At 49.3% G+C, this 26,888-nt stretch overlaps 1 protein-coding gene and 1 long non-coding RNA gene across 2 annotated transcripts in view; one reads left to right on the forward strand and one right to left on the reverse strand.

Annotated features, from left to right (window-relative positions):
- LOC309361047 overlaps nt 1-26,888 on the reverse strand; it is a 190,604-nt gene that overhangs the window by 131,761 nt on the left and 31,955 nt on the right. The window lies entirely within an intron of this gene.
- Nucleotides 105-13,625, forward strand: C2CD4C (C2 calcium dependent domain containing 4C). The gene is made up of 2 exons (XM_081895717.1): nt 105-329; nt 9,542-13,625. Exon 2 carries the CDS (start codon nt 9,596-9,598, stop codon nt 10,904-10,906), a length of 1,311 nt encoding a protein of 436 aa, XP_081751843.1. The 5' UTR covers nt 105-329; nt 9,542-9,595; the 3' UTR covers nt 10,907-13,625.

Here is a 26,888-nt window from a genome sequence, read left to right on the forward strand (position 1 = left end):
ATTGCAACAGGCTTCTGCGTGACAGCGGTGGCAGATTGGGGGGGGGGCGTCTTGCGGAGAGGGGTGGGGGGTGTTGAAAGAGAGAGAGAGAAAGAATAAAAAAAAAAAAACTACCCGTCGCTGTCTTAGGAGGAATACGGCAGGGCTGCGCGCAGCTTGTAATTGGAAGCCGTCTCCCGTGATGAATGAACGGTGCAAACCGAGCCGGCTATAAAACTGAACGCAGGTCCCTCGCTTAGTTCATTTGCAGCCGGACCAGGTGCGGAGAGCATCTCACGCCCTCCAGAAACACCGCAGCGCCTGTCTCCGCCGGAGTTTTCAACTTACAGGTGAGTACATTCAGTTTTTGTACTTTTTCTTATCAACACTCTGTACAACAGCTTTTAAAAAAGGAGGGGGGAATTGGTTTGCTGGGTTTGAACACCCCCTTTCTTAGGTCCTTCCTCTAAATGTTTTCTGAGGCTACGGATTTCCCCCCTTATATATATTCTTTTGTGGCTTCCGGGTGTCTAGAGAAAGGTCAGGGGTCTCAGGGCCAGATGGCTGGCAAAGTTCAACCCCGGGGTGATGTTTTGAGCCCGGTTTCAGCCTCAAAAGGCGCCCAGAAGGCGCCCCCCTGGCAGGACCCAGTCGAGGTGTCCCCTGAGCATGTGAGGAGTGTGGCAGAAAGCCCCACAGGGAAGGAAGTGAGGTGGGGGAGCCAGAACAAAGCTGGCAAAGTTTGGTGCCGGTTTACAGAGCGGCATCAGCAAAGGGGACGTCACGAGGTCCGCAGGTGTGTTTGAGAGAGAGACCCAGTCCAAATATTTGACCACTGGGAGGTGGAACAGGCTGGCCGCTCCGGCCAGTGGAGGGGATACGAACCACGGTGCAACCTGTGCCAGCCTGGAAAAGAAACGGTTCTCCAAACTAGACGCAACCTCTAGATCTGCTTTGCATCTGTCCAGATCTTAGCGGAGAACTTGTCTGTGTAGAACCCGCTGCTTTGAACCCGAGGTCAGGGGTCAGGAGGAGGGTGAGGTAGCGGGCTGAGCCCCTTACCCCTGGCACTGCCCCTCAGTGGTGAGCCGTGCCTCAGTGCTAGAAGATTTCCAGGTGGAAGCGAGCGATTATCCCCCGACTGAAACTCTGGAGGGTGCTGCTGCCAGCCAGTGTGGACAGCATAAACCTAGGTCCCTGGCCCGGTTAGATTCAGTTGGTTAGGTGGACCAAAGATCTGACTTGGTGGAAGGAACCTCCGTTAGGTCTCACAGAGCACACACCAGCTTTGCAAAAGGGCTCTTTGATGAACAGGTCGCCCATTTCACAGGATACCCAACTGAGGCTGCTTTGCTTTTGCTGAGCTGCTTCCTTGCCTCTGCCACCCACAATCTCTCCCTTGAGAAGCAAGGACCGCCTCTGTGGTTTTCAGGTCTGCAAGGCAGGTGTGGGCTACCTGGACTGAGGGATACGGCTCCTTCAGGAGAGCATGGATGGACAGCGTGGTTTTTTGGGAGAGGAGAGCGTTTCCAACTTGCAGCTTAGCACGTCGCCTGCGATTCCTGCATTTAAGCCGCGATCCCAGGGGGTTGGTCTGGATGAGCTTTGGGAGCCCCTTTCCGCCCCGCAGTTCTGTGATTCAACAGCTGCTGCTGCAGAGCGCTGAAGTGGACTGTGTCCCAGAACCAGTGGCTGCCAGGAGTTTGATATGTGCTGCCTCCCCGTCGGAAACCAGGAACGCTTTTCCAGACCACCTCGGTCTAATATTGTTCTCCCAGGACAAGAACTGGCAAACTGGAGCAGAACCGGAGAGATCTTGTAAGGCGTTAAGTCACACAAAGCCCTGTTGCACTGACTCCGACCACTAGTCTAGCTGGCTCGAGGGTTTCGAAGAGGCAGGCGCTCTCCAGGGTACCAGGGACTGAGTCTAGCGAACTCGAGGTCCTTTAACATGTTGCTGTGACCCTTCAGACACAGCTGAAATACAACTCCCATGATCCCTAGCCTTTGGTGATGTTGGCAGGGGGCCGAGGGGCCATCGATTTCCCCAGACGCCTTTCCCCCCCCCCCAAGCGGAAGATTGATAAGGGAGCAATCCGATTCAATTTGCACTGGAAAGCAAATCGATTTGGGTTTGCTCTTCCTGGAACCATCTGGGGAGCTGAAACGCAGCCGTCCTCTGAAACCCGCAATTTTGCAATGCGGTTTTGCAGACAAACAAACAAAATGCGTGCAAAAAAATTGAATGAACAAGGCTGAGGTACGCATACAAAGGCATCTCAGTGAGGACAACCCTGGAAAAGCCTTATTATTAGGGAGGCAATGCTTTGCAAAAACAATGCATCAAAAGTATCAGGCTAAATTTCATACAGATGTACAGTGGTACCTCAGGTTACATACGCTTCAGGTTACATACGCTTCAGGTTACAGACTCCGCTAACCCAGAAATAGTGCTTCAGGTTAAGAACTTTGCTTCAGGTTGAGAACAGAAATCGTGCTCCGGTGGCGTGGCAGCAGCAGGAGGCCCCATTAGCTAAAGTGGTGCTTCAGGTTAAGAACAGTTTCAGGTTAAGTACGGACCTCTGGAAGGAATTAAGTACTTAACCCGAGGTACCACTGTATGTATATGAGGAGATGTTTTCACTAAAGTGCTGTTGAATTTTCATGGGCACTTTCCCCCCCAAAAAATCATGCACCGATGTGGAGAACTGGAACTCAGGATAGGGTAAGCGAGGAACTGAGGGCAGACCCACGCCATATGTTTAAAGCACATCTAATGCACATTTTAGGGATGCAGGTGGCGCTGTGGGTTAAACCACAGAGCCTAGGACTTGCTGATCAGAAGGTTGGCAGTTCGAATCCCCACGACGGGGTGAGCTCCCGTTGCTCGGTCCCTGCTCCTGCCAACCTAGCAGTTCGAAAGCACGTCAAAGTGCAAGTAGATAAATAGGTACCACTTCGGCGGGAAGGTAAACGGCGTTTCTGTGCGCTGCTCTGGTTCGCCAGAAGCGGCTCAGTCCTGCTGGCCACATGACCCGGAAGCCGTACGCCGGCTCCCTCGGCCAGTAAAGCGAGATGAGTGCCACAACCCCAGAGTCTGTCACGACTGGACCTAATGGTCGGGGGTCCCTTTACCTTTACCTAATGCACATTTAAAGCACATGGCTCCCCCGCCCCGAAGAATCCCGGGAGCTGCCATTTTCCCTTGCACAGAACTACAATTCCCAGCACGCTTAACAAGCTACAGATCCCAAGATTCCTTGGCAGAAGCTGCAAGGTTTAAATATGAGTTAACTGTGCTTTGAATTTGCAGCGTGATTCACATGACTGGGGAGCCTCCAGATGTCTCTGGGCTGCAACTCGTAGAATCATAGCGCTGTAGATTTGGAATGAGACCCTAAAAGGTCCGCTAGCCCAGCCCCCTGAAATGCAGGAACCTTAGCTAAAGCATCCCTGATCCGATGCTCTCCTACTAAACTGCGCTCTGCTCCCCCCAAGTGTTTTATTTATTTCAGTCGCACCCCACCTTTTTGTCCAAGGAGCACAACATCCCTGTGAGGTAGACCAGGCTGAGAGGCAGTGACTGGCCTCCCAAGAACACCCAGCGAGCTGCATGACCGAGACGAGATTTGAACCCGGGTCTTTCCCAGGTCTTCGTCCGACACTCTAAACATTGGCTGCATCCCTCAGGAGCAGGTGACAATGCTGGTTATAAATTTCTACCATTCCTTCCAGACGATCCCGGGTCAGAAAAAGGCCAAAGCAGTAAAAAAAAAAAAGTCCATTTAAAAACTAGGCTATAAAAGAATTCACATTTAACGTAATTGAGAGCTATAACAGATGTCTATGCTGCCCAGCGGCAGACTCTGAAGGTCTGCAGCCAAAACATGCCGTCAAAATGGATTTCCGGTAGATATTCACCTGTGACACCCTAATTATTATTATTATTATTAGTAAGGTAAAGGCAAAGGACCCCTGGACGGTTAAGTCCAGTCAAAGGCAACTCTGGGGTTGCGGTGCTCATCTCGCTTTCAGGCTGAGGGAGCCGGCATTTGTCCGCAGACAGCTTTCTGGGTCATGTGACCAGCAGGACTAAACCGCTTCTGGCGCAATGGGACACCGTGACGGAAACCAGAGAGCATGGAAACACCATTTACCTTCCCGTCGCAGTGGTACCTATTTATCTAATTGCGCTGGCGTGCTTTCGAACTGCTAGGTGGGCAGGAGCAGGGACAGAGCAACGGGAGCTCACTCTTTTCAAACCACCCAAGTTGGTAGCCATTACTGACTCGGTTTTAACTCGGCTGTGTGAAGAAGGACTTACTTTTTTCTCTTTCTCAAATCTTCAGCTCTTTTGGGTTTCCTTGGTTGCGAGAGACCAGGGAACCGGCTGAATTTCAGAGGTATCCGAAAGAGCCTTTACCTAAGTTTTCTGCTTTACAACTGAAAACACTCATTTTGCACCCCTAAGACATCGACGACTTCCCTTCTTCTCTTTCCATGGTTCATTTCGCATATCGTAAATCCCTGGATATTTTGCAAAAACCAGACCGTTCATTATTCCATCAAAACTTGTTTACACTGCTGAATTTATCTTAAGGCTGCCAGCGTTTTCAGCCGTACGCAACTCTTTCCCATATAACCAATAAACGTTTTCAAATCTTCTCTAAACCTATGTTCTTCTTGTTCTCTTATTCTGTATGTTCTGCCTGCGAGTTGTGCATATTCTGTCAACTCAAGTTGACATTATTTTTTGGTTCCGACCTCGCTCGTTTTCCATTTTGGGGCTAACAAAGCACAGGCCGCAGTAAAGATAAAGGGACCCCTGACCGTTAGGTCCAGTCGTGGCCGACTCTGGGGTTGCGGTGCTCATCTCACTATTTTTGCAACAGAAAAATAAAAACCTTCTTTGCTTTCACTGAAAACTGCCTCCATCCTTTCTCAGACCAGTCATAGACTTAGGGGGCTCAGAGTCTCTTGTGGCAGCAAAGATCAACCCCCCCCAGTGGTCATCTGTGTAATGTAAAGGGACCCCTGACCATTAGGTCCAGTCGTGGCCGACTCTGGGGTTGCGGCGCTCATCTCGTTTTATTGGCCGAGGGAGCCGGCGTACAGCTTCCGGGTCATGTGGCTAGCAGGACTAAGCCGCTTCTGGCGAACCAGAGCAGCGCACGGAAACGCCGTTTACCTTCCCGCTGGAGTGGTACCTATTTATCTACTTGCACTTTGACGTGCTTTCGAACTGCTAGGTTGGCAGGAGCAGGGACCGAGCAATGGGAGCTCACCCCATCACGGGGATTCGAACCGCTGACCTTCTGACCAGCAAGCCCTAGGCTCTGTGGTTTAACCCACAGCGCCACCCGCGTCCCCATGTGCCGCAGTAGTGGCATGCAATTTCTCACGCCTTTTGAGTCAGCTGTAGCAAAAGCTCCTCTCACTCTGAACGCAGACCTCTGTCCCCCCCCTCTCCCCATGAAGTTCATCCGTCTAGAGGCGCCCAGCATTTGTGCGGCAAATATCAGCGAAGTATTGATTCTATTCCTCTCTGCCAAGGCAGAGAGAGATAAAGTGTGTGTGTGTGTGCGTGCGCTTTGAAGGAATGTTGCTTTGCAACGCCATCGGAAAAGCATTTGTCACTGGCGAAGAAGCTAAGAAGCAAGCGAGTGTTTATAGCCTTCAGACGGTTTCCCCTGGGTCTCAGGCCGCTCATTTTGTAGCAGACGCTTGCATCTAGGCTTAATGTCTGTTGGTGTGAGGTGGAATATCTCGAGTCCGGTGGGAAATTGAGCTTTTTAAGCTCACCGGAGATGTTTCTTCAGCGGGAAGAGCGAGAGCTAAAAGAGTCAGCTGTGGGGACGCCAGAAGTGAAATCAGATTTTCACACTTTTCCTTCCTTGCACACCTGGAAAAGGAAACTCTCACTGGTATGATGAGCAGAGAGAGAATTCTGCCTGTGCATGTCCGGTTTGTTATGTGGCAGCAAAGGGAGCAATGTTCCCCAGTGAAATCTGCACCCAGAGAGATGCAGGACAGAAGAAGGGAACCCCATTGTTCGCTCAACGCATAGGTAAACTGTGGAATTCTCTCCAGCAGAAATAAGGTAAAGGTAAAGGGACCCCTGACCATTAGGTCCAGTCGTGACCGACTCTGGGGTTGCGGCGCTCATCTCGCTTTACTGGCCGAGGGAGCCGGCGTACAGCTTCTGGGTCATGTGGCCAGCAGGACTAAGCCACTTCTGGCGAACCAGAGCAGGGCACGGAAACGCCGTTTACCTTCCCGCCGGAGTGGTACCTATTGATCTACTTGCACTTTGACGTGCTTTCGAACTGCTAGGTTGGCAGGAACTGGGACTGAGCAACGGGAGCTCACCCCCTGGTGGGGATTTGAACCGCCGACCTGATCGGCAAGTCCTAGGCTCTGGGGTTTAACCCACAGCACCACCTGCGTCCCTCTAGCAGAACTACGATGGCTTTAAAAGAGTGTGTGGACCAATTCACAGAGGAGGGAAAGGCTGCTGGCAGCGGCTAGCCACAAGGACTATGGTCTGCCTTGGGTCGGACGTAGCAATTGCTGGAGACGGCCGAAGAGAGAGTGGTATTGTGCTGGACACGGGTGGCACTGTGGGTTAAACCACAGAGCCTAGGACTTGCCGATCAGAAGGTTGGCAGTTCAAATCCCCGTGACGAGGTGAGCTCCCATTGCTCGGTCCCTGCTCCTGCCCACCTAGCAGTTCGAAAGCACATCAAAGTGCAAGTAGATAAATAGGTACCACTCCGGTGGGAAGGTAAACGGCGTTTCTGTGCGCTGCTCTGGTTCGCCAGATGCGGCTTAGTCCTGCTGGCCACATGACCCGGAAGCTGTACGCCGGCTCCCTCGGCCAGTAAAGCGAGATGAGCGCCGCAACCCCAGAGTCGTCTGTGACTGGACCTAACGGTCAGGGGTCCCTTTACCTTTACCTATGCAAACTACACACTTTTTGGACGTGCATCATTTAGCGACGCAGACAAGATGATACTTGGGGTCTCTTCCATTTCTACAATTATATGATTTTATGAAACCACCCACTCCTGTCTCTGTGGGCAGAGACTTTCATAAAATCACAGAATCTTTAGAGTTGGCAACCCCTTAGAATTCAGGAGAGCCAAATGTCCATAAAGCTACAGGAGGGAGTTCTTGACTTGAGAGGCAGAAGGGGCAGGGGATACAGAGCTACAGATGTTTCGAAAGTCTGCGTTTTCATCAATACGAGCTGCAACATCTCACTTTTTTCAAGGTTTTGTGAAGCACACCGGGCAAAAATACCCTAGTCATTTGTTTTATTCTTTTGCAAACAGACACCTTCTGTTGCTTTGCCACTCCTCATTTTCTTTCTCTCCCTATTTGTAAACTTCCACGCAAGATAACCGAAGCAAGCTTTAGGTTGTTGTTGCTGCTGCCGCCGCCGCCAATATGCAAATAGATTTCTATGCATTGAAAGTTGATTTGCAAATTTGCCCCTGTGAAATCAATTAGGGCGAGGCTGCAGGGTTCACCTTTCCCCGAACACTGATTCCTTCTTCATTTTTATTTTCCACTACCCTGTCCTCTTTTTTTATTATTGATATTTTATTGAGAGGTTTTCAATTATAGAGTATAAAGTGATGCAGAAAGAAATAGGGAAAAGAAAACAGGCAAAAAAGACACACAACTGTGTAAAGGGGAAAAAATATTATATGAATATATACAAACAAATTTAATGCATTTTTTAATCTTTTCTTGGAAGCTGCCCAGAGTGGCTGGGGAAACCCAGCCAGAATAGTGGGGTATAAATAACCAATTCTTCTTCTTCTTCTTCTTCTTCTTCTTCTTCTTCTTCTTCTTCTTCTTCTTCTTCTTCTTCTTCTTCTTCTTCTTCTTCCTCCCCTAACCCTTACATTATTTTATAAATTTGATACCATTATCCAGATCCTAATAGAAATATTAATAGCCTGCTACATTTTTGTATAAAACCATTCCAAATATTGTCGTATTTATCCTAGCAGAGTCTACGTCTGTAAGCAGTCCATTCGGGAGTTGCAAGTGTTAGGTAAAGGGACCCCTGACCGTTAGGTCCAGTCATGGCCGACTCTGGGGTTGCGGCACTCATCTCGCTCTATAGGCCGAGGGAGCCGGCGTACAGCTTCCGGGTCATGTGGCCAGCAGGACTGAGCCGCTTCTGGCAAACCAGAGCAGCGCACGGAACCACTGTTTACCTTCCTGCCGGAGTGGTACCTATTTATCTACTTGCACTGCTTGCTTTCAAACTGCTAGGTTGGCAGGAGCAGGGACCGAGCAACGGGCACTTACCCCGTTGCGGGGATTCGAACCGCCGACCTTCCAATCGGCAAGCCCTAGGCTTTGTGGTTTAGACCACAGCTATCATATTATAAATCCACTGATTAAGGAAGATCATGTCAGGCTTCAGGGAAATGGCTTCCTCCCTCCTTTGGCAGCAGATAAGCAGAACAAAGGAAAAGGAGTCTTCTTACCAGTTAGAAACTTTAATAATCACACACAGAGAGAAAAAAACACATTTCCCGATTAAGGATTCCACCACTTTTGGCCCCTAGGAACCTACATCACTTCTGCGTCTCGTAATCTGAGCTTGTCCCCTCTGTGCTTTCTGTTCTGCCACTTTAAGCCCTTCTCGACTTTGTGGAGGGTGGTGGAAGAATGCTGTCTAGAGACTGTGAATCTGTCAACCCTCTCCCTTCCGGTGTTTCTTCTCATAGCTCAGGCACAGGCAAACTTGGCCCTCCAGCAGTTTCGGGACTACAACTCCCATCACCCCTAGCTAACAGGACCAGTGGTCAGGGATGATGGGAGTTGTAGTCCTCAAACATCTGGAGGGCCGAGTTTGCCTATGCCTGTCTTAGCTGTTTCCCATCCAGCATTTCCCAGCTTCTGCCTTCGGAACTGTGCCGCTCTGCAAACCGCTCTTCTAAATCTATACAGCGGTACCTCAGTTTAGGAACTTAATCAGTGCCGGAAGTCTGTTCTTAAACCGAAACCGTTCTTAAACTGAGGTGTGCTTTCCCTAATGAGGGCCGGTGCCGTTCTAACGTTCGGATTCCATTCTTAAAGTAAAGGGACCCCTGACCATTAGGTCCAGTCGTGGCGGACTCTGGGGTTGTGGCGCTCATCTTGCCTTATTGGCTGATTGAGCCGGCGTACAGCTTCCAGGTCATGTGGCCAGGATGACTAAGCTGGCTCTGTGGTTTAACCCACAGCACCACCCACGTCCCTTATTCCATTCTTAGACCAAGGTAAAGTTCACAAACCGGGACACTGCTTTCGGTTTAGCGGAGTTCGTAAACCGAATAGTACGTAAACAGGGCTGTCCTTAAACCGAGGTACCACTGCACTGTCCTCCTGCTCCTGGGAAGATTCAGGATCCGTATCAGGAGCAGAGAGAGGCTCCTAGCATTCCTCATCTATGCAGCCTTCCTCAGCACGGTCCCTGACAGACCATGCCTTCGTTCTTCCCGTTCGTCAATATCAGTCTCTTAGCTACCATTAACCCTGTCTTCTTTCTGCCTATCAGGTGTCTGGACTTGCCAACTCCTCTCTTGGAAAGAGGAGCTGCGGAAGTGAGAAAATGTGGTTGCTGGAAAAAATCCGCGGCTCGGTGGAGAACGGCGGCTCCCGGGGGAACGGCGACTCCGGAGATAAGCAGTCCAAAGGGCCTCTGTACAGCAATGTCCTGACGCCGGACAAGATCCCGGATTTCTTCATCCCGCCCAAGCTCCCGATGGTGCCCCCGGAAGCAGAAGGGGCCGAAGGGAAGGCAAAGCCCAATCTGGGCACGTCGGCCTCAGAGCAGAACCTCTCAGCCCGCAAGCCACAGCGCAGCCCGCGCTTGCCGGCTAAAGCCGCCTCGGAGAGCAAAAATCTCCTGAAGGCTGCCAGCCGCCACATCATCCAGATTGAGAGCGCCGACGAATGGGCGTCGGAGGAGGACTTCAGCACCAACGCGGACCCCCAGTCGCAGACAGCCATGTCCCTGCCGTACGTGCCCAAGGCGCAGACATCGTACGGCTTCGCCACGCTCATGGAGAGTCCCCACACTCGCCGCAAGGAGTCCCTCTTCCACAGTGAGCACACCAGCCTGTGCCCATCGCAGTCGACCTCTCCCAGCTCCCAGCGGAGGTCTCCTTCGGGAGGGAGCAAGACCAACGGCGAGGGCGGCCACCTCAACCCTTCGGACATCAGCATGTCCCTGATGAACCCTTACCGCTACTTCAGCGGCGGTGAAAGCGACACATGCTCCTCGGCCGAGTCGTCCCCGTTCGGCTCCCCCTTGCTCTCACGCTCGGTGTCGCTCCTGAAGATCTTCAGCCAGGAGAGCCAATCCAAAGTCATCAAGCTGAAGCACTCGGTGGCACGCAACAGCTCCCTCTCCACCGACGACAGCTCGGCCGACACCAGCCCCAGCTCGCAGCGGCGCCAGCGGTGCGCCACCCCTCCTGCGGGGGCGGCTGGTGTGGCACAACAGCCGGCGGCGCCGGCGGACCAGCCGGAGCGCCTTCACAAGGAGCACATCATCCCACTGAGCAAAGGGGGCAGCATGCGGCTGGCGGCCGAATACAACCCTTCGAATGCGCGCCTTCGGGTGCGCGTCATCACGGCAGAAGACCTCTACGACAAGCACTGCGACGCACGGAGCATTAACTGCTGCGTGGCCCTCTATCTGAACCCCGGGAAGTTGCAGAAGCAGCGCAGCACCATCATCAAGAACAGCCGCTACCCCGTCTTCAACGAAGATTTCTTCTTCGACGGGCTGGGGGCCGGCAACGCCAAGAAACTGTCCCTCAAGGTCAAGGTGCTCAACAAGGGAGGTAGCCTCAAGAGAGACACCCTGATGGGGGAGAAGGAGCTCCCCTTAACGTCTTTGCTCCCATTTTCATAAAACGACCTTGGTCACGCCTCCCGCTTGCACCCGTCCCGCGCGGAATGGCTCATTCCTCCACCCTGTAAATACAAGGAAGCTGGAGGGGGAGGCTGACACAAGATGGTGATGGCTACTCGGTGTCTGCTCCCCCACCCAAAAAAATGCTTGCTGCATGTTTTAGGGCAGGGAGGGAGGGGGGACTAAGCATGTAATCTCGCCGGCTGCTGGTGCGAACCCTTTCCTTGCAAGATCAAAAATATAATTGCCTGTCCGGGGTGGACGAGATATTGCCCTGTGCACAGTGAAGCGTTCTGAATTTATCAAAGAGATGCGCTCATTGCAGGGAGGTAAGGGGGGTGACTATAGGGCTGTTGTAAGTCTGGGAAGGGATTCTCAGAACGGATTCTTGCTGCGGCATGCGGATGCATGAACGCAATGGGCTTTTTGCTCTGCTTCCTTCTCCCTGTTGTACCTGGACCCCGTCGAAATGCATGCACCGTAGCAAACTGGCGATCCCTATCGGCCACCAGCTGTTCTTGACCGACGTTGTCTGAGCAGAGGTGGTCAACAGACAGGAATTAATCCGGTGGGAGACAGCGTGAACCAGGGGTCACCAACTTTATGGGATCTGTGGGTGCGTTTAGAAACCCGGAGAAATGGTTGTGGGCACACGACCTGTTCTGTTGGGTACGGCGGAACGCTTATATCAGGAACTAATTTTGGGTGGCGGTTAGGGGAAGAGACTTTCCTGTCGGTTTCCTGCGCCACCACAGCTGCCATGTTGGCGACCCTCAGTGTAAATAACCCAGTTGCCTTATGGAAACGGGGACAGAGGAAATGACCCTCATTATCCAAACATCCTCGCCTTAACAACCTTTTGCAAACGATGCACCTGGGAACTGGGGATGGCTCGTTCTTTTGCAAGGAGGTACCCTGGCAAGGATGGGATGCGGGTGGCGCTGTGGGTTAAACCACAGAGCCTAGGACTTGCCGATCAGAAGGTCGGCGCTTCGAATCCCCGCGATGACGGGGTGAGCTCCCGTTGCTCGGTCCCTGCTCCTGCCCACCTAGCAGTTTGAAAGCACGTCAAAGTGCAAGTAGATAAATAGGTACCACTCTGGCGGGAAGGTAAACGGCGTTTCTGTGCGCTGCTCTGGTTCGCCAGAAGCGGCTTAGTCCTGCTGGCCACATGACCCGGAAGCTGTACGCCGGCTCCCTCGGCCAGTAAAGAGAGATGAGCGCCGCAACCCCAGAGTCAGCCACGACTGGACCTAATGGTCAGGGGTCCCTTTACCTTTACCCTAGCAAGGAGCTATGGGCAGTGGCACCCCCCCCTTTCCAAAGCTGTAAAGCTGCTGTCATGAAGGCCAGCACCAGATGTTTTGTAGAATTGGGGGGTTGTTCATCTTTCTACCTTCTTTTCCCAATGGGAAAACCCAACAGGCAGAGCTGCTCCCGGCGTGTTGAGTTTGTGGCTTTGCGGGGTTTGCAAAGGGCCTCTGTTACGCTGCCCAAATAGGTACCATATTTTTTGCTCTATAAGACGCACCAGACCACAAGATGCACCTAGTTTTTGGAGGAGGAAAACAAGAAAAAAAATATTCTGAATCTCAGAAGCCAGAACAGCAAGAAGGATCGCTGCGCAGTGAAAGCAGCGATCCCTCTTGCTGTTCTGGCTTCTGGGATAGCTGCGCAGCCTGCATTCGCTCCATAAGACGCGCACACATTTCCCCTTACTTTTTAGGAGGGGAAAACGTGAGCCTTATAGAGCAAAAAATACGGTAACCCCCCCCCCTTTCTCTGGAAGCAGGGCAGCCCCCTTAAATTGCCTTACACTGCTCTGGTCCATATCTGGTCCAGAGTTTTCGGTCTGAGCAGGGTCTTCCACATCTCTCCTGATGTTTTTGTTCCTTCTAACTGGAGATAGGGATTGGAACTGGGACATTGTACAGGCAAAAACATAGTGCTCTACTGCTAGAGCCAGTGTGGTGTAGTGGTTAAGAGCGGTAGTCTAGTAATCTGGTGAACCGGGTTCGATTCCATGCTCCTCCATATGCAGCTGCTGGGTGACCTTGGGCCAGTCACACTTCTCTGAAGTCTCTCAGCCCCACTCACCTCTCAGAGTGTTTGTTGTGGGGGAGGAAGGGAAAGGAGAATGTTAGCCGCTTTGAGACTCCTTCGGGTAGTGATAAAGCGGGATATCAAACCCAAACTCTTCTTCTTCTGAGTTACAGTCCTCTTCCTTAGGAAGTGGAGCTCTCAGCACCGATCCAAACCTCCCGCATGGCAGGCAAGGAGATAACCGGCGGCACCAGGATTCTAACCTGGGACTGCTTGCATGCAATGCATGTGCTCTGTGGCTGAGCTATGGTTCTTTTCACACTTGGGGTACCAGATTCCTGTCACTCACCATCATCCCCTCTTTCCTTTCCTCTTACTTTTTGGGAATTTCTTGTGTTGGCTTTGAAGTGCTCCGTCAGGGTTGTTCCCCCCCCCGCACTGCCCCTTTCTCGCTTCCTCAAAACCGACACGCCGCCCCCACTTTAGCACAAAAGAAAAGCACTTTTAAACGTCTCTATTAGGTGATGGCTAAGAAAGCTGGGCTAAGGACGTGGGTGGCGCTATGGGTTAAATCACAGAGCCTAGGACTTGCCGATCAGAAGGTCGGCAGTTCGAATCTCCGCAATGACGGGGTGAGCTCCCGTTGCTCGGTCCCTGCTCCTGCCAACCTAGCAGTTCGAAAGCACGTCAAAGTGCAAGTAGATAAATAGGAACCGCTCCGGTGGGAAGGTAAACGGTGTTTCCGTGTGCTGCTCTGGTTCGGCAACGACTGGACCTAACAGTCAGGGGTCCCTTTACCTTTACTTTAAGAAAGCTGGGCAGTTGTGCTGGAATCTGCAACACCCTTTGACGGACAGGTGCCAGGGTTAAAACATTGCCTGGGAGTTGCCTATCGAACATTGCTGCCTTTTAATCCCCGTGGGCAGAGGCTCAGTGTAGATGCTTGTTGATGGATCACAAACACGCCAAAGACAGATTTAGGGGAGTGTGATTGCTTTGGTCACACAGGGCACGGAGCTTCAGAGGCACTGCAGGGAACACTGCAACTATAATTATTATTATTTATACACCTCCCATCTAGCTGGGTTTCCCCAGCCACTTTGGCAGAACAGAATATTAAAAACACGATAAAATATCATACATTAAAAACTTCCCTAAACAGGGCTGCCTTCAGATGTCTTCTAAAAGTCAGATCGTTTTTTATTTCCTTGACATCTGGTGGGAGGGTGTTCCACAGGGTGGGCGCCACCACTGAGAAGGCCCTCTGCCTGGTTCCCTGTAACCTCACTTCTCGCAGAGAGGGAACCACCAGAAGGCCCTCGGAGCTGGACCTCAGTGTCCGGGCTGAACAATGGGGGTGGAGATGCTCCTTCAGGTATACTGGGCCATTTAGGTCTTTCAAGGTCAGCACCAACACTTTGAATTGTGCTCGGAAACGTACTGGGAGCCAATGTAGGTCTTTCAGGACCGCTGTTATGTGGTCTTGGCGGCCTCTCCCAGTCACCAGTCTAGCTGCCGCATTCTGGATTAGTTCTAGTTTCCGTGTCACCTTCAAAGGGAGCCCCACGTAGAACACATTGCAGTAGTCCAAGCAGGAGATAACCAGAGTATGCACCACTCTGCTGAGACAGTCTGTGGGCAGGTAGGGTCTCGGCCTGCGTACCAGATGGAGCTGGTAGACAGCCGTCCTGGACACAGAATTGACCTGCGCCTTCATGGACAGTTCTATCTGGTACATAGGATGAGACCCTCCCTGCCCGCAGACTGTCTGGAAGCTTTTAATGTTTGATGTGTTACGGTATTTTAATATTTTGTTGGAAGCCGCCCAGAGTGGCTGGGGAAGCCCAGCCAGATGGACAGGGTATAAATAATAAATTATTATTATTATTATTATACAACGAGTAGTCCCATCCTCGCCATACAGGGTCACCCTTCCACAATTGCAGAAATGCACAGAGCCCTCTCGGTCTCCCACTCAGCCACCCTACCCAACCCCCCGTCGGGTACCAAATGCTGTATACAGAACAAACAAGGCCTCCCTGGAGTGTTGCACAAAGCACAAACATCTGGGATTCTGATCAGAGCCAAGAAATCATTCAGAGTCCTGGCCTCTCTAAGAGAGAAAACAAAGAGATGTGCTTTTCCCACCGCCCTTTGAGGGCTGGGGAAAACCTTCTGGCAAAACGCCTCCTGCATGTTTTGGGACGACGAGACATGGTTATTGAGCTGTGCCTTATGATCTCTCCGCGTTTCTGCTCGATGGGTTTTCCTTCTTTCCTTCCTTTCTAGGTTTGTAAATCCGAGTGCTGGAATTGAGCTGATGGTTTTCCGAGCGCGATTAATTATACCTGCTGGGGGGAACCTCCTCTCCCGTAAAATGGAGATATCTTTCCACTCTTCCCAGAAACCCTTTTGGTCCCAGAGGCTTTGACACTGAGGAGGAGACCCCTGGTTTTCTGGTTTAACTTCCAACACCCCCCCCAGCTCCTCTGCTGCACCCCCCTTCCCTCAGTTCAACAAAATCTCTGCTTCTCTCAGCCGCTGATTAAAATAAACAGATCAGCCTTCGGCCTGAAACCCCAGAAGACAGTAAACAGACACACAGAAGCAAAATAATAAAGCCCATCTCTGGAAGCGGTGGTTGAGGCGATGGGAAAACAATAATCCAGACATCTTTTCGTCTCTCTCGGGTTACTGTAGAGCCGGGACCAAGTGCAGGACCTCAAGGGGCGCTGAAATTTGGGTTAATCCCCCTCTTGCTTTCTCCCCCACCCAAATACCTTGTTAACAGAGTGCCAACTGATTTTTAAAAATATATATTTATATATACAGATATAAAACCGTCTCTTTGTTTTTCCGTTGCTTGCGAAAGCCTCAGGCTTTTGGAGTTTGTTTGCCTGCCAAACAAAGGAGATAATCTTGTTGGAGTGTGTGTGTGTGTGTGTGTGTGTGTGTGTGGATTTGGGGAAACAATCTTTGCTTGCTCTTATTCCTATTGCACCCGAATTAACCTACCTATTTAATCTCTCTATTGAATCTGTTTTATTGGGTGTCTTCTGCATGGTTGCTGCAAGCACACCAGTCCTGTTGCCCTCTTGGCAAACAATTTGCTTATTGATTGTTTATAATAATAATAATAACTAATGATGGTAATATTTTTTTTTGGGGGGGTAGGGCTGTGAACTTCTGTCAGCTGTATTTTGACTTTGTGCAGTTTGGACAGTGGCAGGTGAATTTTGAGTGTAACCTCTACAAGAAATGCTTTTTTCCAATGATTCCTTGTTACTGTATTACCAGTTGGTTCCTATTTCATAATTATAACAATGATTGTTATTGTTTTTTAATATATCTATCTATATATATATAAAAGACTTTTGCACAGAGCATGGGATTGCTAAACCTTTCTCCAAGTTCTTGAATGTGCATGGAGTGATTTTTTTCTGGTCTCGTTTTCTGGTTTCAACTCATGGAGCAGAACAGAGCTGGGGGGGGGCTCCTTCATCAACTTAAGACCCACAGCCCCCTTTCCTTAAGAAAATCCTCACCACGAGTCTGCAAGGGGGAGGTCAAGGTAAGGGGTAGCAGCAAGCTTGACCGAGCTTCATAGGCAAGTTGAGCCACGACGTTCAGAGAGCGGCTGGGTAAAGGTTGCAACAAAACCCAAGTCCTAGTCCGGTGCTGTAACCATTGAACCTCGCTGCCTTTCAACTGGTCTCTGGCAGCTGGATGTACATTTCCAAAATATAAGATGCAAAATAAATAAAACAAAATCGACATACAGCAACAGTATTTTGTGTTGTGTAGGGTCCTAGGTTGTAAGTCATGGGCCCTGCCTACTAGCCTGCTCCCCAAAATATCCCTGGTTTGCTCCTTTCTATATATAGGGTGCCTACATTCTGCATGGACTGGTTGCAGGGCAACATGGGCAAATGGCTTGAGATGCCTATGAGGTCCATCAATTATCATATAGCATACATTCCACACACAAAAACAGCGACAATATGTTGTTGACAAAGGACAGCTGGACATAGAAGGGGCCCCATTACCTTCAGGGGCCGAGGGCCGCATTAAACCTGAATTCATCACACGCAAAAACGTATTCTTATGGCCCCGCCGTGAAGAAATCGGCGAAAGTTAAGCTGCAACCCCCCTAAAACGACACACCCTATGGCCCAGGAGATGAAAGGGGTGGGGCATATACGGTTCCTCCCCCCCCATATTTTATGATTACAACAACCCTGTGAAGTAGAGTAGGCTGAGAGACTGGCTCCCAGTATCACCCACTTCGCAGCTGAGTGGGAGGGATTCTATTCTATTCTATTCTATTCTATTCTATTCTATTCTATTCTATTCTATTCTATTTTATTTTATTTTATTTTATTTTATTTTATTATTTTTTGAGTGCCCTATACCAGGAGGTCTCAGGGCGGTTCAGAGAAAAGACCACAATATATAAAATCGAAATAAGAACAATAACCCAATCGCACACACCCAAAGGAGCCACATTTTGAAAAGGGTATAGGACATGGGTAGGCAAACTAAGGCCCAGGGGCTGGATCCAGCCCAATCGCCTTCTCAATCTGGCCCGCGGACGGTCCGGGAATCAGCGTGTTTTTACATGAGTAGAATGTGTGCATTGATTTAAAATGCATCTCTGGGTTATTTGTGCGGCATAGGAATTTGTTCGTTTCCCCCCTTCAAAATACAGTGGTACCTCGCTTCAGGTTACATATGCTTCAGGTTACACACTCCAATAACCCAGAAATATTGCTTCAGATTAAGAACTTTGCTTCAGGATAAGAACAGAAATCGGGCTCTGGCAGCGCGGCAGCAGCGGGAGGCCCCATTGGCTAAAGTGGTGCTTCAGGTTAAGAACAGTTTCAGGTTAAGAACGGACCTCCAGAACGAATTAAATACTTAACCTGAGGTACCCCTGTATAGTACGGCCCCCCACAAGGTCTGAGGAACAGTGCACCGGCCCCCTGCTGAAAAAGTTTGCTGACCCAAGGTATAGCATGTCAGTCAGGTCAACCAAAGGCCTGGTTTGAACCTTCTGGTCTCAGAAGTTGCCTTGTGTCCTCTTTTTCCAGGACATGTCCTCCTTTTCCGGGGTAAAATCTCCTGAATGGATTTCTTTAGAAAAAATGCCAAAATGTCTCTGGCTATACTTTCCGGTTGAGACAAAGACATACCGGTAACTTGTGGCTTGAAGATTCACTCCTCCTGGCTCCCTCAGAGAAATATCACAGCTTCTATGGGTAAAGGGACCCCTGACCATTAGGTCCAGTCGTGGCCGACTCTGGGGTTGCGGCGCTCATCTCGCTTTATTGGCCGAGGGAGCCGGCGTACAGCTTCCGGGTCATGTGGCCAGCAGGACTAAGCCGCTTCTGGCGAACCAGAGCAGCGCACGGAAACGCCGTTTACCTTCCCGCCAGAGCGGTACCTATTTATCTAATTGCACTGGTCTGCTTTCGAACTGCTACCTGGCAGGAGCAGGGACCGAGAAACGGGAGCTCACCCCGTCGCGGGGATTCGAACCGCTGATCTTCTGATCGGCAAGTCCTAGGCTCTGTGGTTTAACCCACAGCGCCACCCTAGGGGGTAATTAAAATGAGAATTGTCCTCTTTTTTGCTCTCCAAAATATGGCAGCCCTACGTCACGTCTTAACCACGACAATCCCTGACGACAGGATTAACGAAAGGACTTAAACTGGGTTATCCCAATGTTTCTCCCTCCTGATCCACTTTCTGCAGCTGGGGAAATCTCCCTGAGGTCTCCTCCACGCTTCAATCTCATCCACTTTCCCTCTGAAGTGGCCTTAATTCCAGACAATCACCCACTAATTAGCTCATTTAACCAGCTTCCTTTATTGACGTACATTACCCAAGCGCAGCGATAATTTTATTTATTTTTTCTAACAGTGAGATTGTATAACATTTCCTCTTTGGCTTCCCTTCCTATTTATTCTTTCTTCTTTTACTTTATTATTTTTTTTAACGGATGCTTAATGCGAGCTGTTAACGACCCTTTGTTTGTTTGAGTAAGCAAGGATCTCTGTTTGCGGATTCCTAAGCTCAAACCTAGACAGCATCTTAAAAAGCAGAGACATCACCTTGCCAACAAAGGTCCGTATAGTCAAAGCTCTGCTTTTCCCAGTAGTGATGTATGGAAGTGAGAGCTGGACCATAAAGAAGGCTGATCACCGAAGAATGGATGCTTTTGAATTCTGGTGCTGGAGGAGACTCTTGAGAGTCCCATGGACTGCAAGAAGATCCAACCTCTCCATTCAGAAGGAAATCAGCCCTGAGTGCTCACGGGAAGGACAGATCCTGAAGCTGAGGCTCCAAGACTTTGGCCACCTCAGGAGAAGAGAAGACTCCCTGGAAAAGACCCTGATGTTGGGAAAGATGGAGGGCGCAAGGAGAAGGGGATGACGGAGGACGAGATGGTGGGACAGTGTTCTCGAAGCTACCAGCATGAGTTTGACCAAACTGCAGGAGGCAGTGGAAGACAGGAGTGCCTGGCATGCTCTGGTCCAGGGGGTCACGAAGAGGCGGACACCACTAAACGACTCAACAACAATAGCAAAGGGCATGAGAAGGGCCTGCCAGACTGGGCTCTAATATAACGTAGGTCACAGGCATAGGCAAACTCCGGCCCTCCAGATGTTTGGGACTACAATTCCCATCATCCCTGGCCACTGGTCCTGCTAGCTAGGAATGATGGGAATTGTCATCCCAAACATCTGGAAGGCTGGAGTTTACCTATACCTGATGTAGGCTTATTCTTTTCACCATGGGCCGCAAGCTTTTCTACTCACCTCAGCATGGATGTCAAAGGACAGTTATGTCTCGGTTCTCAGAACATTCCCCTGGCTACTCCATATAACACTGTCCAGCCCGGACACTGAGGTCCAGCTCCGAGGGCCTTCTGGCGGTTCCATCACTGCGAGAAGTGAGGTTGCAGGGAACCAGGCAGAGGGCCTTCTCGGTGGTGGCGCCCGCCCTGTGGAACACCCTCCCATCAGATGTCAATGAAATAAACAACTATTTTGCTTTTGAAAGACAACTGAAGTTTAGGAAAGTTTTTAATGTTTGATGTTTTATCGTGTTTTTAATATATTCTTTTGGGAGCCGTCTAGAGTGGCTGGGGAAACCCAGCCAGATGGTAGGGATACAAATTATTATTATTATTATTATTGAACGCGGGTGACTCTGTGGGAAACCTATGTCCCCACTGTGGAAGGACGTGTGGATCCAGAATTGACCTCCACAGTCACTTACGGACCCACTGTTAAGGGTTGCCACATGGTGGATAGAGCAAACTTGTTTTCTTCTCCTCCAGAGGGTAGGGCTCGATACAATGGACCCAAACGACAAGAAAGGAGATTCCGACTCAACGTTAGGAAGAACTTTCTGACAGCAAGAGCTGTTCACCAGTGGAACAGACCCCCCCTTGGAAGGTGGCAGACTCTACCTTTTGGAGGTTTTTAAGCACAGGTTGGGTGGGACACGCGTGGCGCTGTGGGTTAAGCCACAGAGCCTAGGACTTGCCGATCAGAAGGTCGGTGGTTCGAATCCCCGCAATGACGGGGTGAGCTCCCGTTGCTCTGTCCCTGCTCCTGCCAACCTAGCAGTTCGAAAGCACGTCAAGTGCAAGTAGATAAATAGGTACCACTCCGGCGGGAAGGTAAACGGCATTTCCGTGTGCTGCTCTGGTTCGCCAGAAGTGGCTTAGTCCTGCTGGCCACATGACCCGGAAGCTGTACGCCAGCTCCCTCGGCCAGTAAAGCGAGATGAGTGCCACAACCCCAGAGTCGGCCATGACTGGACCTAATGGTCAGGGGTCCCTTTACCTTTACCTTTACTCCAGGCGTAGGTCTGCAATCAAACAGTAAACGACGTAATGTCAGCGAAGTTAACTCTTTATTGTAAGAATCGAAAGGTCTGGCCGTGAAGAGGCACTTGCAAAGACCGAAGGACCCCAGTCTACATTAAATAGAGAGAGAATTTTCTTGCTCGCTGAGACGTTGGCATCGTAGGAAGCTGGGAGGGTGGTTTAAAGAGCGATGGGGGGGGGGGAAGAGAGAGAGAGAAAGAGAGAGCTTTCTTTCTTGGCAAGAGACGGCTGGAAGCTTTTTGCGAAATCTCCCATCCAACTGGTTTCAAGGAAGCTCCTGACAGAAGAGGGAGATTGATGAATCTCGCAGACAAGACAAAGAATTGCACTCTGTTCTACTCCGCTTAAGGACAGCTGCGGAAAAGGCAGTAAAATGGACAGAGAGGGAAGACGACAAGCTGTTTTATTGCCAGGAGCCCACGGGCAAAAGAACCAGCTTTTGTTTTTAAAAATCCACTGATGGGCAGGTTGCGCTTTCTGCAAAGCTCTGCGGTGTGGATGTTTTCATTTATTTTTTTTTTTTGCAGCGTCCACAGAATGCTTCGCTCCTCCACTAGAAAGAGGGGCGGTGGGTTTAACAGCCCCTTTCTTCTGAAATATTGTCTGGAGGATACAGAATCAAGATGCGAAATTAATATGATTTGCAAAGGAGGGCAAAACTGTTTCTCCCCGTCTCTAATATTTCCCCATCTTAAACTCAGTTGCCAGGCTGCATTTTTGAAGTCCTCGTGAAAATTCACCAGCAATTTTTTTTTAGAGAGGGTGTCTCCTAAATATTTACATGCCATGTACAATTTTACCGCAAATAAACGTTTGTTGTTGTTTTTTTGCAAAGCAATTTCCTCGTAAATCGTGGATGCCCCCATCTTATTTACGTCAATATAATGCACACTTGGACCTGACTGTATGAATTTTGTACCCATTGGTTCCCTGGATAACTGTGTTGCAAAATTCAGAGGGGAAACCACGGGTGATTTAGAGGGGAAACCACGGGTGATTTAGTCCAACTCCCTGCAATAATAATAATAATAATAATAATAATAATAATAATCAGAGACATCACCTTGCCAACAAAGGTCCGTATAGTTAAAGCCATGGTTTTCCCAGTAGTGATGTATGGAAGTGAGAGCTGGACCATCAAGAAGGCTGATCGCCAAAGAATGGATGCTTTTGAATTCTGGTGCTGGAGGAGACTCTTGAGAGTCCCATGGACTGCAAGAAGATCCAACCTCTCCATTCGGAAGGAAATCAGCCCTGAGTGCTCACTGGAAGGACAGATCGTGAAGCTGAGGCTCCAAGACTTTGGCCACCTCATGAGAAGAGAAGACTCCCTGGAAAAGACCCTGATGTTGGGAAAGATGGAGGGCACAAGGAGAAGGGGACGACAGAGGACGAGATGGTGGGACAGTGTTCTCGAAGCTACAAACATGAGCCTGACCAAACTGCGGGAGGCAGTGGAAGACAGGAGGGCCTGGCGTGCTCTGGTCCAGGGGGTCACGAAGAGTCGGACACGACTAAACGACTAAACAACAACATATTATTTATACCCCGCCCATCTGGCTGGGTTTCCCCAGCCACTCTGGGCGGCTTCCAACAGAATATTAAAATACAATAGCCTATTAAACATTAAAAGCTTCCCTGAACAGGGCTGCCTTCAGATGTCTTCTAAAAGTCTACTAAAATGCTGGAATCGCAGCCAAATAATCCCTGATAGAAGAACAAATTGTTAAAGGTGACTGTCGTTTGGGTTCACAGATTAGCTAAGATTCCTGCATTGCAGAGGATTTCACTAAATGACACTTCCAAATCTACGATTCTGCGATTCTTCCGGAAAGCACAAATTAGGTGGGTTTGCAAACTGAATTGAATCCTCTCCCATTTCTAGCAGGGTGGTGGGAAATCTATCTCCCTGTGCTTTTAGTCAAGGTTATTGACCTTATGCTGAAAGCAACACGCTTGTTTAAAGACCACTTAGTTCACAGCAGGGGTGAGATTCGAACCAGGAACTTGCTTAGCCATTTTTATTTATTGAATTTATATACTGGTCGATACCCAGGAGGGATGCGAGTGGCGCTGTGGGTTAAACCACAGAGCCTAGGACTTGCCGATCAGAAGGTTGGCGGTTCGAATCCCCGCAATGATGGGGTGAGCTCCTGTTGCTCGGTCCCTGCTCCTGCCCACCTAGCAGTTCAAAAGCACGTCAAAGTGCAAGTAGATAAATAGGTACCGCTCTGGCGGGAAGGTAAACGGCGTTTCAGTGCACTGCTCTGGTTCACCAGAAGTGGCTTAGTCCTGCTGGCCACATGACCCGGAAGCTGTACGCCGGCTCCCTTGGCTAGTAAAGTGAGATGAGCGCCGCAACCCCAGAGTCGGCCACGACTGGACCTAGTGGTCAGGGGTCCCTTTACCTTTTATACCCATAGGTCTCAGAGCAGTTCACATAAAAGATCACAATATATAAAATCAAAACAATAACACCCCCCCAAAAAAAATCCCAGGCACATTTTAAAAGGGTATAGGAATGTCAATCACATCAACCAAAAGCCTGGTTGAAAAGGAACACTTTTGCCAGGCACCTAAAGGTGTGTAATGAAGGCACCAGGCGAACTTCCCTGGGGAGAGCGTTCCACAGACAGGGAGCCACTGCAGAGAAGGCCCCGTTCTCGTGTCGCCACCCTCCGGATCTCTCGAGGAGGGGGCACACGAAGGAAGTCCTCAGAAGATGATCTCAGGGTCCGGGTAGGTTCATATGGAAAGAGGCAGTCCTTTAGGTATTATGGTCTTGAGCCGGTTAAGGCTTTGTAGGTCAAAACCAGCACTTTGAATTGGGCCATCACACTACCTTTCCTACACCTTCTATTCGGGGTATTCATTGTTTTTAATATTCTGTCGGGAGCCGCCCAGAGTGGCTGGGGAAACTCAGCCGGATGGGCGGGGTGTAAATGATAAATTATCATTATTATAATTATTGTTGTTGTTTTTTAAATAATTTTTTATTGGTTTTCCAACACAAATAAAAGACAAAACAACACACGCACATAAACAAACAAAAACATACAAACACGTATAACTTCAAAAACTCTTTTTTTCGTAACCTTACTTCTCGGACTTCCCCTTACCTCCCCTTTTCTGCATCCCTGTTTTAAAATTTCTTCAGCAACTCTTCACACCAATTAATTAATTACTTATTTTCTTATTAAGCTTCTTCTAACACTTAATCAGTTACAGCTGTAATTCTATATTTCCCTTTCCCCTGACATTTTAGCATTCTTCAATTTTACAACAATTTTTAAGATATACTTTAAATTTCTTCCAATCTTCTTCCACCGTCTCTTTTTCTTGGTCACGGATTCTGCCGGTCATCTCCGCTAGTCCCATGTAGTCAATCACCTTTGTCTGCCATTCTTCCAGTGTGGGTAGTTCTTGTGTCTTCCAATACTTTGCTAAGAGTTTATACTCTGGTTTCTCTTCAGATCGTATAAATCTTTCGCCTTTTATTATAATTATTGTTGTTGCGGCGGAGATGACTGGCAGAATCCGAGTCCAAGGTGAAGAGTTGGTAGAAGAAGATTGCAGAAAATTTAAAGTTTATCTACAGAAACATTGTAAAATTCAGGAATGTTAGAAGGATGTTGGAATGAAGTAATGTAGTATTAGCAGAAATGATACAAAAGAATAGGTAAAAATTGATTTTTTAACTGTTGAAAGACGAGAATGTAAAATTATACTACATTAGGATAAACTATTAGGATAAAAACCAAGCTGGAAAGGATTTGCTGGAATATTTAATTCAACTAGAATACAAAAAAGGGAGGTGTGAGGAGGTCAGGGAAATACGGTAAGTAAATGAAAGATAAGACATGGAAAGAGGGAAAGGTTTTTAATTGCTTTTATTTTTCTGTATTTTGTATTCTTTGTTTTTTTTCCTTTTCTTTTTTTTTTCATTTCCCCCCTCATTTTTTGTAACTTTTTTGAAACTTTAATAAATATTATTATAAATATATATATATATATATATATATATATAATTATTGTTATTGCATTTCGCCTCCAAAGAACTCAAGGTGGCATATTCAGATAGCCACCCCTCTTCCCCATTCCCCCACAATGACCCTGTAGGGTCAGTCAGGCTGAGTCCTATCCCATGGGTAGGCAAAGTAAGGCCCAGGGGCCGTATCCGGCCCAATCGCCTTCTCAATCCAGCCCGCGCACAGTCCGGGAATCAGTGTGTTTCTACATGAGGAGAATGTGCCCTTTTATTTTAAACCTCATCTCTGGGTTATTTGTGGGGCCTGCCTGGTGTTTTTACATGAGTAGAATGTCTGCTTTTATTTAAAATGCATCTCTGGGTTATTTGTGGGGCATAGGAATTTGTTCATTCCCCCCCCAAAAAAAAATATAGTCTGCCCCCCACAAGGTCTGAGGGACTGTGGACCAGACCGCTGCTGAAAAAGTTTGCTGATGGCCTAGCCCAACGCTCCGACCACTATGCCGCACCACCCAACCAGATTTCCTGGCCGCTCGATCAGATAATAGCTTGGCTGTTGATATTGCTTCAAACAAAATGGTGGTGGTGGGGTCTCCCTTGATTCTGCATCTTCGGGCCACTGAAAACATAATTGGGTTGTTTTGCTTTTTAAAAAAAGGCTGTTGGTTTTTAAAAATAAAGGTGATTTTTACAAAGGCTATTTATTTATAAAGGGTGTTTTTAGGCTTCGCTGCCAGCCGCAGACAAGCAAGTGGCAGTGTCACTTTCTAGAGACAGAGTTCGTCTTGTTGTCAAGCCTTCTATATTGCATTGCCAGGGATGTGATTGCTACTCCACAAAAACCAACGAGCTCTCCACAATTTTGGTGTAGGTGTGATTGCAGAGTGCTGTGTCCACTCAGAAGCAGTAAGATGAACGTCCATGGCCATTCTTCAGTGCCCAAAAAAGGGTGATCTATTCAGCAAAGGTCCGTAGAGTTCAAGCTCTGGTTTTCCCAGTAGTGATGTTTGGAAGTGAGAGCTGGACCACAAAGAAGGCTGATCGCCAAAGAATGGATGCTATTGAATTCTGGTGCTGGAGGAGACTCTTGAGAGTCCCATGGACTGCAAGAAGATCCAACCTCTCCATTCTGAAGGAAATCAGCTCTGAGTGCTCACTGGAAGGACAGATCCTGAAGCTGAGGCTCCAAGACTTTGGCCACCTCATGAGAAGAGAAGACTCCCTGGAAAAGACCCTGATGTTGGAAAAGATGGAGGGGACAAGGAGAAGGGGACGAGGGAGGACGAGATGGTTGGATAGTGTTCTTGAAGCTACCAGCATGAGTCTGACCAAACTGCAGGAGGCAGCAGAAGACAGGAGGGCCTGGCGTGCTCTGGTCCAGGGGGTCTGAAAGAGGCGGACACGACTAAACAACAACAACATTCAACCCTGAGTTTAAAAGGTACAGGGACCCCGACTGTTAGGTCCAGTCGTGGATGACTCTGGGATTGTGGTGCTCATCTCGCTTTATTGGCTGAGGGAGCCTGCATACAGCTTCCGGGTCATGTGCCAGCATGACTAAGCCGCTTCGGGCGAACCAGAGCAGTGCACGGAAACGCTGTTTACCTTCCCACTATTTATCTACTTGCACTTTGATGTGCTTTTGAACTGCTAGGTTGGCAGGAGCAGGGACAAAGAAGCGAGGCTACAGGGAACCAGGCAGAGGGCCTTCTCGGTGGTGGCACCCGCCCTGTGGAACGCCCTCCCATCAGATGTCAAGGAAGACATCTGCCTGGTACCTTGTAAGCTCGCTTCTGGCAGGGAGGGAACCGCCAGAAGGCCCTTGGAGCTGGACCTCAGTGTCCGGGCAGAATGATGGGGGTGGAGACGCTCCTTCAGGTACAATCTGAGTGCTGTTTCCCACCCTGGCAAATCCCCTCTTTCTATTCCGTCTCAAAAACCTGCCGGTATTCCATGAACCAAGCCCTTCCCTCACAGAGGTTGGAACGCTTGTGAACCTTCTGTGTCACCCATCAAGCAGCTTGGTCAGCCGAGCCGATGGCCTGGTCATT

The sequence above is a fragment of the Podarcis melisellensis genome (genome assembly GCF_964234715.1).
Source record: "Podarcis melisellensis genome assembly, chromosome: 18".
Classification (NCBI taxonomy): domain Eukaryota; kingdom Metazoa; phylum Chordata; class Lepidosauria; order Squamata; family Lacertidae; genus Podarcis; species Podarcis melisellensis.

What these genes read in the sequence shown, in the direction of transcription:
- C2CD4C (XM_081895717.1), top strand. Translation starts at nt 9,596, where the DNA reads ATGTGGTTGCTGGAAAAAATCCGCGGCTCGGTGGAGAACGGCGGCTCC.